The sequence below is a fragment of the Bombus bifarius genome, unplaced genomic scaffold (genome assembly GCF_011952205.1).
Source record: "Bombus bifarius isolate JDL3187 unplaced genomic scaffold, Bbif_JDL3187 scf7180000007975, whole genome shotgun sequence".
NCBI classification, from domain to species: Eukaryota; Metazoa; Arthropoda; class Insecta; order Hymenoptera; family Apidae; genus Bombus; species Bombus bifarius.
The window spans coordinates 280941-294884 of NW_022884361.1; the positions used below are offsets into that span (position 1 = coordinate 280941).

General features: G+C 34.1%; 3 protein-coding genes across 8 annotated transcripts; 1 reads left to right on the plus strand and 2 right to left on the minus strand.

The window, feature by feature from the left end:
- Positions 1–2075: 2075 nt before the first annotated feature.
- LOC117217211 (T-box transcription factor T) lies at positions 2076–6840 on the plus strand. The gene is made up of 6 exons (XM_033464638.1): positions 2076–2509; positions 4329–4424; positions 4667–4910; positions 5043–5196; positions 5315–5512; positions 5598–6840. Exons 1-6 carry the CDS (start codon positions 2202–2204, stop codon positions 6419–6421), a joined length of 1824 nt encoding a protein of 607 aa, XP_033320529.1. The 5' UTR covers positions 2076–2201; the 3' UTR covers positions 6422–6840.
- On the minus strand, positions 6779–9648 carry LOC117217213 (E3 ubiquitin-protein ligase parkin). Its single transcript, XM_033464640.1, has 8 exons — positions 9209–9648; positions 8898–9099; positions 8403–8763; positions 8130–8331; positions 7906–8061; positions 7701–7823; positions 7543–7627; positions 6779–7466 (listed from the first exon to the last, which is right to left on the minus strand). Exons 1-8 carry the CDS (start codon positions 9464–9466, stop codon positions 7357–7359), a joined length of 1497 nt encoding a protein of 498 aa, XP_033320531.1. The 5' UTR covers positions 9467–9648; the 3' UTR covers positions 6779–7356.
- Positions 9649–10075: 427 nt separating this feature from the next.
- LOC117217318 lies at positions 10076–13766 on the minus strand. Of its 6 annotated transcripts, none has more exons than XM_033464838.1 (6): positions 13561–13766; positions 13330–13429; positions 13043–13222; positions 11857–12958; positions 11183–11431; positions 10076–11112 (listed from the first exon to the last, which is right to left on the minus strand). In XM_033464838.1, exons 4-6 carry the CDS (start codon positions 12509–12511, stop codon positions 10385–10387), a joined length of 1632 nt encoding a protein of 543 aa, XP_033320729.1. In that variant the 5' UTR covers positions 12512–12958; positions 13043–13222; positions 13330–13429; positions 13561–13766; the 3' UTR covers positions 10076–10384. The 6 variants fall into 6 exon arrangements, with proteins under 6 accessions (XP_033320729.1, XP_033320726.1, XP_033320728.1 ...); XM_033464835.1 differs by having other exon boundaries at positions 13325–13429; XM_033464837.1 differs by having other exon boundaries at positions 13309–13429.
- Positions 13767–13944: the final 178 nt, after the last annotated feature.

Below are 13944 nucleotides of genomic sequence, written 5' to 3' on the forward strand. Positions count from 1 at the left end.
CTTCATTTCTGACCAAGGATCCACTGGAATTATTCATAAATTTTCTTATTTATGCACTCAAATTGTTCAATTATTATTCAAGTTTCTCAGTAGTTGAAATAATTTATCATTCTAGGTAGGAAAATGGAATATTTCTTTGAACTTTGGTATAGAAATCATCTATCTTACGCGTTCCAATAATCCAAAGATCTTCGATAATTTTAGAAATATTAAAAATGTTCAAAATGGCAAAACTGCAAATGGAATATCCGTTCCTCGCCTCTGTTTGAAAGTCGGCGTCACATGGCATCGATTTTGCTAATAACCGAAGTGCACAGGCAACCGTTGAACAAATTAAGGATCGACGATGGCTAGATGGTGTTCGTTTAACAGAGATAACTTCTCCGTTACGTATTTGGTGGCTTCGCTGCGCCGATATCGCGACTTTTCCCTCCACAAAATTACTAGGACAAATATCAGTCAGGGCTGAATGGTTACTTTACCAGCCAAAACCGCGCACGATAGCAAACAAGAAACGGTCCTGCTCAAATATCTACTCGCGATACATAGGCCAGTCGGACGTAACTTGCTGTTGATTTTTGTCATTTGACTCGAAATGGTCAGTCAGACTGTCTGTCCGTCGAAATGGTTAACTGTTTCGCCTTGCAGCTACGTTCCTCTGACATTTTCCAGAAACGAATAATTCTCAACAAAAACAGCTGCGCTTATTAGTAGATAAGCCCCATTTAAAAAGACAAAAAAATATCTAAAAGTAATATTTCTTTTGTAAAATGGAAATGAACAAGCAAATAAACACTGATGATTCAACGAATGGTAACTACATTTTAACAACCTTCCAATTATTCTAAAACATAATTACCATTATGTAGCTTATCTTATTTCTTCTTTTCTTCAAACAAATTGTCGATGATGTTGTTCAGATAAGTGTCGCCGAACGTCACAATCTCGAGTAACACATTGATATTGTAACACGTTGGAAACCCGGAAGACAAATACCACGATGTTCTTCAAATCCGATTATCATCTTCGGACTCCTGGTCGATGATTCTTGATTGATCTATTTAATCGGCGCTTATTTTTCCGGCTGCACTTGGATCATAGAATTTCAAGAAAATATCGGCAGACACCTCGTGAAACCCGTGAACCATCGCACGATGAACGAGCAAACAAATCTTACGATGAAGAAAGAGAGACCGATGCGTGGATCGCAAGCTCCAGGTGATCGGAACGCGCGTACCAGCGAAGACGACTGTCGACGACTGTCGCGTGGGCGGACTGGCAAGCCTCGTGCTTTCGAGAGGATCGACCAACCGTTGTGGAATCGTAAAATGGTCCCGTGCATGGATTGGCTGAGGAAACGTAGGAAAGGCGGCAACCAATGTCCTCTATCTTCGAAAAGAATCTAACCGCCAGTGAAATCGCTCTGACGAAGCATGGATCCTGGTGGCCAATCGACGATTTCGCCTTGGAGGTATCGAGGGTCCGCCATGCTGCCCCGGAGCTTTCCTAATTTAGAGTTTAATTAGCACCCAAGGAACAGGAGAACCGTGCACAGGCATCGATTGGACGGTTACCATCGTGGCAACAGAGAGGAAAAAGACGTGGAACAGAGACGATGATATGTCAGCAGTCAGTGTTCGGCTCGTCTTCGCCGACTAGTGTGAAATATCGCGCCCAAGTGTTACGAGCACGGCCACGCGGCCGCGGGACCGAATAGTCTCGTCGAGAAATAGATTTTCCATCCTTGTTCACAACCTTCTTTCGACGCTTTGTCTCTTCTTCCGCCCTCGACTTCTATTCTTCTTCTTCTTTCATCCTTGACGATCGTTAATTCGGAAAATCGAACTGGATTATATAGTTTCAAGGAAAGAACAGTTTCGCTTGTATTCTATTACCACTGATCTTCCGTTTTCGTCTTTCATCTTGTGTCTTCGTCAAATCTGGCAATAGTGACTTGATTGATTTAGAAAGTAGTGCTTGATAATAATAAACGTTTAAGCATATATACATACATACATATATATATATATATGTATCGGATCGAAGAATAACTGACATTGTACGTTTTGTCTTTTGAAAACTGAATTGTGAAGTAAAAAAGGAAAAAGCTCGAGAGAAGTGTTTTTGGTGAACCTCTCCCGAGTCGCAGCTCGGGTCACAGAGGTCGAGGAACGAGCTCCGGGCGTCAAAGAAACGGGAAGATGCAGCCAGCACCGGCTACACCTGGTTCTCCAACACGATCATCCTGTTGTGAACGAGATCGCGAGAGGGAAGTGCACGAAGATCGTGGAAGGGAACGGAACAGCGCTGGAAGACAAAGTCGGACGACCGCCGAGGAGGACCACGAAGAGAGAAGCAACGAGAGGACGGTGATTTCGGGACAGAACCTTGGTACCATGACTGTCAGCGGAAATCAGGGATTGCCTCTTTCTTTGTCTCTCGAGGACAGAGATTTGTGGACCAAGTTCCAGTGTTTGACCAATGAAATGATTGTTACGAAAAATGGAAGGTGAGTGGATGGTCTGTGAAACTTCTAGGAATCCTATTAAGATATTCATGTATAAAATTAGTAGATGTAAACTTAGTAAACTTAGCGAAGGAAGTAGTGATTTCACCGCGAACGTTTCTCTTCTCTTGCAACGGAGATTATTGTTTGATGCCGTGGTTTTTTCAAATTCTGTTTTGTAATGAAATTATGGCAACTGTCAACTGGAAAAAAACATTGATGCATTAAGTATAAACGATTTGCTGATGAGTCACTTGCACGTTTAAAATAGCATATCATAGGTTTCGCATTTGAGGAGCTCGAAGGATCCGCTGGCTGAAAGATCCGAAGCAAAGATGGCTCTCCGTCGTGCGTAAAAATGTATTAATTAGAGTGTCGGTGCGAACAAGCTGGAAGGTAAAAATAATAGTTCATATACACCGGGGTAAAAGGAGAGAAAAAAAAATGCCGCTTGTGGAATGGAAAAAAGGATTATTGCAAGATGCTACGAAGATTTAGATGATTCACGCGAATGAATATTCTATGTTTGCTTCGAGAACAGGATAACAGTCTTCCCTTTCAATTCAACAAACTGCTCTTAGTCTCTTTCGCGAATGCAAATTGATAAGGAAAACTTGATCGATAACAAATATTTTTTCCCGATTCTTTACACATCTTCGTTTTTTTCTTTTTCGTCGATTCTAAGATTCGATTAAGATCAATTGGAAGACTGAGAATCATAATGGTGTAAATCAGTTCATTACCATTTTTTACGAAATAATATCCCGCGTTGGTTGTTGTAAAAAGTTAGTTAGATCTTTTCAAGTCATGAAAACGTATCGCGACTGAGAATAAAGCGAAGTAGAACTTGATCGATTCTGAAACTGGACTTTGAAGAGTTGAAATACGTGACTAGATCGAAATTCTTAAAACGTTGATCTCGATTTGATTTTCACCTTTGCCACCAATTCTAAGAATTAATAAATCTGGATAACTAAAATATTTAGTTTTCTGAGACGCCGTAAAATCGAAGTTAGAACTAGGAGATTATACAAATATTATCGATAATCAAATATATGTGTCATATAATTAAACCGCAAAATATTATGCAAATTCATATCTTTACGAACAAATCAAAAAAAAAAACAATACCTAAATAGAAATTTATTTCATCTTGGAAGAGTTATAACGAGTAGTTTACTATGAATACCTTGTAGATTTTTACATATTATATCCATTTGGTATTTAAACTTTAAACACTTTTGCATTTAAATATTTCCCATAAATGCATAAGAATCCACGGTTTAATCACGATACGCAACATTCTTCCTACCAAAAAAAAAAGAAAAAAATATTCGAATCGCACAAGTGAAAAATGAGGTGAGCACAAATTTGAGTAGAGGAAGTAGCTTCGATGCTTTTTCGGTCGGTAGATCAAAAGATATTCGCCACGACGTGTCCTGGCCGGCTACTTTTATGATTCGTATATTATTAAAAACGATTACAGTTTGTCGACCGCGTTTTTCGTGCGCGGGCATCAGTGTTCCCAGGTACACCAGCAGAAATGGGAGAATGTTTTACGTAGGATTGTGGCCATCGTAAAATTTTATTGCCGGCGGCTCGATTCTTCTGCTGTCCGCCGCCTTCAGTGTTACTTTCATTAGTGTTTATAAAATTCCTGCTTTTCTTTTAGATGTCTTCTTCCGTTATCGCTTTACAAAACGTCTTATGGTAGCTAGTACCATTAAGAATTAAATTTAGTTAAAGATAAAGGGAACACGCAGCTAATAAAAATCCTTCATGGAACTATGATCTTTATCCGCGTCTTCGATTTTACTTTCAGACGCATGTTTCCTGTAGTCAAAGTGGTTGCAAGGGGGTTGGAACCGAAAGCTATGTACACTCTTCTTCTCGAATTCGTTCAAGTGGATCCACACAGGTAACAAAGTGCAGAATCGAACTCTGTTGTGTCCTTTTCCTTTGGATCATTTTAGACTCAATTATGCTTTTGCGTCGTTAATAAATTTCTCAAGTTTGAGGAAAGAATCGTTGTTAATATGCATAATTTCTAGTTTCAAGCGTACGCTGAAATATTTCTTAAAATATTAAAAATCTTATTACTTGTTTCTCGCCTCTTGAATTGCCTGTATTGTTTAAAAATGTTCAAAATTCTATTGATAGATGGAAATACGTTAACGGAGAATGGGTCCCAGGCGGAAAAGCGGAAGTCGCCCCACCAAATCCGATTTACATCCATCCTGAGAGTCCAAATTTTGGATCTCATTGGATGAAAGAAGCGGTATCGTTCGCTAAAGTGAAGCTGACAAACAAATCCAATGGAAACGGTCAAATTATGCTAAACTCTCTACACAAATATGAACCTCGAGTTCATCTAGTTCGTGTAGACGCGGTGGAGGAAAGAACGGTACTAATATTCCATACATTTCTTCAGTTTGTAATATATTATAATACTAATTATAAAAATGATATGTAAAGAAAATTTGGAATTATGATGGACTGTCATTTGGAGATATTTTAATATGGAAATGATATTTAGGTGTTGACTTACCGTTATCCTGAGACGCAATTCATAGCGGTGACAGCTTACCAGAACGAAGAAGTCACAAATTTGAAAATTAAATACAATCCTTTCGCGAAAGCATTCCTCGATGCTAAAGAAAGACCTGCCGATCCGCAAACCTATCCGCAATGTAAGTTAGTTGATTATGAATTATTAATATTATCTAAAATTTTAATTAAATACATGATAATTGATAAAGTATTATAATTGATGAAATATTTAAGAGAGTATCGAATTATGAATTACAGACACCGGCGCTTGGTTTTTGCCACAACCTACTATGGGATACGAATATAACACAGCCACGGCCATTGCGGCCGCACAAAATCAAGCGTCAGTGACGGTCAATAACCATCTCCCTAATTCTTGTACCGTTTCTACAGCTGCCCATAGGAATACCTGCAGATCGGCGCCTTACGCTCTTAGACATAAATACATTCAAGATGGTGAGTTCTTAACTCAGTTATTAATTTTATATTTTTTTTATTTTTAGAAGAAGTATGTATTATTGGAAATTAATAATCATTACAGAACAACGCACAGATCCATACGGCTCAGTACAACTGTTGCATTCCACAGCGTATGTAGCAGCACCAGGTTGGTCACCACGCAGTCCAGAATCCCTGCAGAACCTAAATCCAGCTTGCCTACCGCCCACGCAGGAATGGCCCACGTCTCCTTCACCGTCACCAACCTCATCCTCTCACGCGGTATTCAGTAGAGGCGTTGTTGGAACTGCGTCTCCAACCACCGCTACAGGATGTACTCTATATGTACCATCAAACTTATCTTCTGTCCCTCAAGAGCATAGTCATTGCACCGATACTTCAGCTTGGATTCATCCTACAACTTTGTCAGAGCAACAACAGCAGCAACAACAATCTTACTTGAACTTAAACTTACATTTACATCACCAGATGTCATCTTATACATCAGTTCCTCACACAGGGTTACATCATTCTCTACACCCAAATGGAACAGATGCTGTTCCTTCTGTCGACGAGTATGTTCACGAATATCATGCCTCTCCAGTTCAATCTACGACGCCTGATCGTCACTCACAGCATCACCATTCTCAAATGTTACACATGCAACCAATTCAACAAACTGGAACAGTATCACCTGTTAGTGTCGAATATGATACTCCTTCTAAGGAACATCATATATCTGTTAGTTATTCTGAACAAAACACGGATACGTTGAATGATGTACAGGCAGATGAAAACAGGAGATATTTGACAACGGTGATTGATAGACATCACCGGCAAGATTCGGATATTGCGAATAACGAACATCAAGCTGCAGCGTGGACTCCACTGACACCACCGCCTGCACCACAAACTACAGCAATTTGATTTCTGTATGTGATACAAATAATTTTATTTAAGATATGGAGTTGCTACTTGATAATTTCTATACTTGTTTTAATAGTTAGGTGACTAAGTATGAACAAGTCGTATTAAATCACAGTATCCTGTTGTATGCAATACGAATGAGATATATATGATTGAAATTATTGATAGGTATATAGAAATTAGATACAAAGAGAAACATCGAAATAAATATTGCGAACACACAAATAAAAATATCGGAATAACGAGACTAATTAATCTGATAGATTGTTAAATTAGTTACTTACTTACATACTTTGTAATTATCTAATCAAATTTAATGTCAATTTCTGAAAAATGAATCCGTCCTAAAATCGTGTCTTGATGTTTTTAGATAATATGTATTAAAGATAACATAATCGTTATAATAAAATACAGTAAACGTATATATACCATTTTACATACCTTCCTCGGTATTAAAAAGAGTATTCTGAAGTTGTGAGATGATTTGTTCATGTTGTGATATATGATAATCTATTCATAAACAAATGCTCATGTATATACATTTCTTAAATAGAATGAAGAGAAGGCACTTTTACATTTTGTTCGTAACAACTCGCTAAAATTTATATACAAATTTATAATCGTTATATATACATACAATGATTAATTAGACTCATATACAGCGAAGTTTTTACAGAGCAAACAAGATTTTAATAAATTCATAATTTATATAATTACAAAATAGTACAATGATAAAAGGACCAAAATGTTATTTCTCACTTCAAAAGATACCAATAATCCTATAAAATTTGTTTCCACATACTACCTTGAATTGACTAGTATAATTGACTAGTATAATTCACGATAGTAATAATGATTGTATTTCTAATTCTTCTACTTTATTTATATTTATACGAAATAATATTCTATATCTTTATGATATAAATAATTATAAATTATCCAAACCAATGATTGCCCATGCAATCTCTTGTCCATTCCGTTTGACATACCCAGCACCAATGGTAATTACATCCAGCTCTAGTACAAACCATGTGCATGCATCCTCCTAGAAAATAATATGTGAGTATTAAATAGAAAATTTATTAAACATCTTAATTTCTTTTTTCAACATTTTAAGGTACCATCTCTTTCAGTTGGTGTTCTACACTTTGGACAAGGTTTTGTTAAAATTCTAATAGTTTTATTGCTGGCTTCATCCCATTTTGCCTAAACGAAAAATCATAAATATGACATTTTTGATTAACGAATAAATATAATATAAGGAGAATATTTTGCATACATCGTTAGCTCTCCGTGGATCAACTGAATACCCAGATCTATGTATTGTATTCAAAGACTCAGATGGTTGTAATTCACATTCTCCTAAATGGTAGCCTTGTAAACATCGTCTACAAAAAACGTACTAAACATAAAAGTATATTATTAATATTTTGATTTATTTAAAATTTTTTACTTTATAAAATATTTTATCTATACATAATTACCCCACAACCACCAATACATTGAATCTTTCTACATTCTTCACTATTATCATCTGGTGATTCTGGTATAATGCCCATGCCACAATCTGGTCTTGGACATAAAACTCCACCAGCACGTAAAACATATTCTTCTGTACTAAATCTCTGATACTGTTCGTACTATATCATATATAAATAATTAATATTTAAAGACTTTTTGAAACTTGTATATTTATTATATAAGGTACCTGCTCAGAGGTAAGAAGATGAAAATGATGTACTTCTGGAATGAAAGAATTTTGACATCCTGTTGGGCATGGAAGCGTATAGTATCCTTTAATGTCATCAAATTGAAATTGACGTTCTCTTAGACGAATTGAACAATAGTCTTTGAAACAATCAAGGCAAGTTACATGGCCAGCTTCACATGGGAAGACCAAGACCATATCCCTATAAATAACCTATGTTTGAAAATGTTATTAATTATTTTTTGCTGATATCAAGGTCAACAAATTATTCACCTAACATCTGTACAGGCAAGGCAAGGTATTCTTCTTAAATTTGGTTTTATAAGATACAGAGGAACAGCCTCGTCTCCTTCTCCTAAACTAGCATGTTTCCCACATTTGAAATAAAAACGTGCATATAAAACTTGGGATTCAGTGTCACTGGATACAAATGTGGGTGCTGGACAAAAATCATTTTCACAATGAACTGTTATTCTTTTTGGTTGTAATACATCTGGCCAACACTGAGGATCTCTATCTACCGTAACTGCTCCGCTATTACAGGTTGCACATCTGACTCTTAATTTACCAACTGTGACAGCTTTGCATGGTGTTGAACAATATACAAAAAAATGTGCTGGATTTTCATGTTTCTCTATAAAAATATATAAAAATAAATAATATATTATTTATATAAAATCATAATTACTCATCTTATGCTAGTCATATTTATTTAGTATTTGCTTTAACCACTTGTGTTTACCCTTTAAAAGGCTACGATTATTCTACCTTCCATGGTTAAATTTTCTTGTGGATCTGACTCATCTAATGGTAAATCGGTAAGAGTTTCATTCATTGGCTTTCCTCCGCTATCATTTAATTCAGATATTTCTAAAGACTCATCAATGGTGTTAGTACCTTTATTTTTATTTAACCTCTGTGATGAAGTTCGAATTGCATGTAATATACTTTGTTGACCCAAATCGCATTCCTATGACAAAAGCTTTGATTAAGGGGTGAGGTTATCATACTTGTAACTGCACTGTACTTTAAAAATACGTATTGGGAATAAGTTATCTTCGAAAATATATGAGGCTTACTTCTATTATCGTTGAATTATGCAGCTCTTTCCCTGCAAATATTATTTTTATGTCCTCAGGTGATATTCCCATTTGAAATGCCACTACCTCTTTTACGTTCTTTATATCCCATTTTGGGTCCAAATCAACGGGGAATGTATTTCCAGTATTGGTTTTCACGTATATACTCAATGAATTTGTTAATTTTCGTTTACTAAACCAAATTAGTTGCAACATCTTAAGAAACACACTCCGTATGAAGCCAAAGAAGAAACTCATACCGTCAATGCGAACTTCTTTTATTTTGATATTCTTTAAAGAAGAAAAAGGATGGAGTGCGTCAGCGAAAACATACTATGAAATCTAAATCAAGTATTTTCACGAGATGATCAGTGTTGTAATTTATAGCATAATTTAGACGTGGACCGAAATGAAATGACAATAAAATGAATCCTGCGACATCTTCAACGATATGGATAACTAAGAAATTCTATGAAATTCAATCGTCAAGATTTATAAGAAATTTTCAAGTGCGTCATACATATGTTTGTGATTTAACCTCTTTCGCAGCATCTATTATCTGCTACTACCTTATGCATTTGTATATATATACATACATATATATATATATATATATATATATATATATATATTTTATAACCAATTTAATACAATTTTAAAGAATATATTTCTCTCATTGTAAAAAATAGAAAAATCGAATTAGTTTACAAGTACTTCTGAGTGAATAATACAATTTACTTGATTATGCAAATAACTGTAAGAAAATTTTCAAAATAATAGTTAATAATAGAAAATAACAGATAAATAATTCTAAAATAAATTTGGGAAATCATTAAAATAGGAATTAGGATAGGAATCATTAAAAATCATTTTTCTGTATACGAGAATGAATACTATATTTTCTTTGAATCGAACGCGTAGATACTTATTATACATACGTACATATAATTTACACAACACAAATTCGATATCAAAAAGATAGTTCATAATTTACAAAAAAGATCGAGCAAAAGTTTCACAATTTTCGCAATTTTCATAACATTGACAAAATATCACAAATTATAAATTATTCAATATTCTATAATATTGAATCTTCTTCAAGTATAAATATATAATTGTATAAATAAATAAATTTATAGTTTGCACGTAGTATTTAAATACAAATTATGAGATTCACTACTTTCGTTCGGCCAGTTTATATTTTTTTACACCGTTTAATATTTCTATCGATTTAATCGTAGGTTTATCTTTCATTTTGATCAGCCTTAGTCTTTTTTTATCTTTTTCTCTGTCATCCAATTCATTTTTACTCACTCTTTTCAGTGAACGTATTCTACAATCAGAATTAGTATCTTTTGAAGTTGAAGGCATTTCGTTGTCAACCATCATTCTCTTTTTCTTTAATCGTAATGCGAATCGACGTATTTGATTTATCCTTTGCAGTTCCAAGTTTGATACATTCGCCATTGTTGTTCTGAATCTCTTCGATTCGAAATCATCAAGAAAACTTTTTGTTCTTTTTCTCTTGTTATTCGAATTACTTTTTAAATCTTTGACATTTTTTTTAGTATTCTGCAAATATATTAAAGGAGAACCAGGATAGGAACTAAAAGGCGATCTAGAATGAGAACTAGGAGGAGAACTAGAAAAAGATTCTGATTCATCTACTTGTTCTTTTTGATCCCTGCACTTTTGAAGAAATTGATTTAGAGTCATCCCTCCAAAATTATCTTCTTTATTATTAAGAAAATTGTACACGTCGGGTCTATAGCGAACTCGAACCCATTTTTGCGAAGATTTATCCCAATATCCACGCACAATATCCATATCTTCAGGCAACTCTGATTTAACCTCTTTAAAAATAGATCTTTCTTCATGATCATTTTGGATTATAGAATATTCATCTGGTTTTATTAATTTATGTGGGCATTAATATTTAGGCAGAATAGAATTTAGAGGTTAATATTTTAATACCTTTTTCATTCCTGTTGCTCGTTTGCCTATATTTCTTTATTCGTGATTTTTGTGTGTTACTAGTTGGTACAAGATACCTGCTGATATCTTTACAATTATTTTTAACAAATTCATTCCAGAGAATATCACTTGACGTTGTTGGTGCTGATACATTGATCAACCACTGCTTGCATTTTTCAATTCTTATATCATTTTTGTTCTTTGCTCTGTTTCCGAGACCTAGATACGTATTAACTATATTTTCTTTTCCTAAAAAACGTTATAATATACCATTAATACACATATCTTAGGAGAAACAGTTGTTTTCTTAAATAATTGGGGAGCTTTTAAGTTTAATCAAGTGCAGGTCTTTTATTAAATAGTTGAATTGTTACTTATCAATTTTTCTTTAATTTATAAACATTAAAGGAATGAAGTTCTTTAAATTATAAGTATCAATTTATACATATGAAACTTCTAGTGCAATTTACTCAATTTACTATTTTTTTTTATTAACTCTTTTCCTAGAAAGTTTCCCAACTTTAATATTACTAGACTCTGGTATTATCAAATGAAACATATCAATAGTTGATAAAAGATTCTTATGGACCCTTTTTCCAAAAAGCTTCCCAATTTTTACATTAGTAAATTCTAATATTAAATAAAAGATATCAATATTAATATAAAATAATTACTTAGACATAATGCATCCTCCTCGTCATCAGAATCATCGAATAGACGAGAAAAAGGTAAATCTTTCACAGGAAGTTTACCTTCATTCTCTTTAAAATCAAGTCTTTCTGGACTTTCCCATGCACGCGGTAGCAAAATCGGTGACTGTAAACGATCTTCGACAAAACAAGGAGCTTCCCGAATCCTTTCTGGCGATCTTAAGTCTTTAAACAAGACACTACTGTCAGATTCAGAAGTAGCTTTTTGGGAAAATTTCTCTGTTGATTTGTTAATTGGAGGTAGACGGGAATCTTCGTTACACGTTTCCCAATCTGTATTAGGATTTACCTTTACAATCGATTTCTTTGTTTTGCATTTCTTTTTTCTTGTTTCTTTCTTCTTTTCTTTCCCACGATTACCTCTCACAGTTCCTTTTAATTTCGATGTCTTTTGCTGTAATTTCCTTTGTTTCCTCTTTTGCTTGCCATCGGAAATTCTAACTAAAATTTGGTTTTTACTTTGTTCTTTTGCCGAGGAAGGATTGGAATCAACTCCAGATATGCTTATGCTACTTGGCCGCTTAGGTTTCTCTTTTAATGGTGTACTACAAAAATTCCAACTTCTTTTGCAGGTACTTACAGTGTGTCTTCTATGTGGCTTCTCAGACGAAGAAGACATTTTATTTCTTTTATGTTTATGATGATATATCGTTTGATATGTTGAATATTTGATTCATGAGTATATCACTTATTTCGTTTGAACAGAGCTCATTGATAGCTTCCGATATCACCCGGAAGTGTTGCTATAGCTTTGAAGAGAGGGTTGTATATGAGATACCTGTGTGATTCACCTTCGAAGGGGTTCTCTGATATCGTGTTTCTTCTTCCGTTTTATTTGCACGGGAATAAAGGATTCTTGTTGTCGTGCTTTTAAAGAGGCGAGAAAACAATTAGATATTTGAATATCTCAATTAGTTAATTTTTAGGCTTTCTTGAAAATTTTAATGGAGTATTTAAGGTACTTTGAATCTTGTTTAAATTTTGTGATTTCATTGAAAGTTTGATAATTCAGTGATTTCTAATTATGTGATTTGACACAAAACAAAGTTTGTTAATATGGTGAGTTCTGTAATCAAAGATCACTGTATTCTGTGATTTCCCAAAAATTAAAGATTTCCGAATTTGATGATTCTCTACAAACGAAACTTACCAGACTTACAGACTGTCACAACTCAAAATTGTCGTATTTTATAATTCTTCACTGCACAAAATTAATATTATATTCAGTGGTTGTTCGGAGTTCATGATTTTTAAATTTGATTTCTTCGCTATCCAAAATTTCAAAATTTCGCAATTTTCACAATTCAATATTTCCGTGTTTATTAATCTCCTGCAAATGAAGATTTGTATATTCGTTAAACTTTTTCAAGTATGATACTTTACCAAATTTCAAAAACGAAAATTTTACTATCTAACAGTAAAAAACACAAACGTTACAAAATTTGCGCTTTTAGAGTCGTGAATGCTAATTGTTTCCGGCCTTAATGTCTGCAAACGACTGGGGACTATTACCAGTGTAAAGTCTTTCAAATTTGACCTGTAAATATGTATTAGATATAAGAAACGTATAGGAAACTGTTTCTGTATTTAAGTATGACAGAGTTAAATGATTATGTTTGAAATAGAACACTTATTTTTATGACTGTGAATAACGTATTTACTTTTTACCTGGGAAATGCTAAGAGACAATGTTTATGTATAAATTACTAAAGAAGAGCGATAACTAAAATATTCGCGTGGATATGTGACAATTTTCGCGATTTTCAGAATGATTCATCGCGGATAAACTGTTCGCAAGATTATTGCAGAAATTCTTCGGAGGTTAATCTATCGATGCATCGAATTGATATGGTCCAACTTCCGTGGAAGGAAAATTCGCAATACGTGAAAGTAATATGAATGAAATCTGGGGAAAAAATTAAATTAGAAAATTTTTTAGATGAAACTATTATAAGTTCATTATTGATTTCATCTTTGAAATTTAAGCTCATATAAAAAATAAGTCTTCTAACTTCAATGACATGATTTGTAGCAAATGTTTTGATTATTGAG

Coding starts and splice junctions, on each gene's coding strand:
- LOC117217211 (XM_033464638.1), top strand. CDS start 2,202: ATGCAGCCAGCACCGGCTACACCTGGTTCTCCAACACGATCATCCTGT. Junction 4,425..4,666: donor GTTCAAGTGGATCCACACAG/GTAACAAAGTGC, acceptor TTCTATTGATAG/ATGGAAATACGTTAACGGAG. Junction 5,513..5,597: donor ACATAAATACATTCAAGATG/GTGAGTTCTTAA, acceptor TAATCATTACAG/AACAACGCACAGATCCATAC.
- LOC117217213 (XM_033464640.1), bottom strand. CDS start 9,466: ATGAGTTTCTTCTTTGGCTTCATACGGAGTGTGTTTCTTAAGATGTTG. Junction 9,100..9,208: donor ATAATTCAACGATAATAGAA/GTAAGCCTCATA, acceptor CTTTTGTCATAG/GAATGCGATTTGGGTCAACA. Junction 7,628..7,700: donor ATCCACGGAGAGCTAACGAT/GTATGCAAAATA, acceptor TTTTTCGTTTAG/GCAAAATGGGATGAAGCCAG.
- LOC117217318 (XM_033464838.1), bottom strand. CDS start 12,511: ATGTCTTCTTCGTCTGAGAAGCCACATAGAAGACACACTGTAAGTACC. Junction 11,432..11,856: donor GGAGGATGCATTATGTCTAA/GTAATTATTTTA, acceptor AACGTTTTTTAG/GAAAAGAAAATATAGTTAAT. Junction 11,113..11,182: donor GAGCAACAGGAATGAAAAAG/GTATTAAAATAT, acceptor TAATAAAACCAG/ATGAATATTCTATAATCCAA.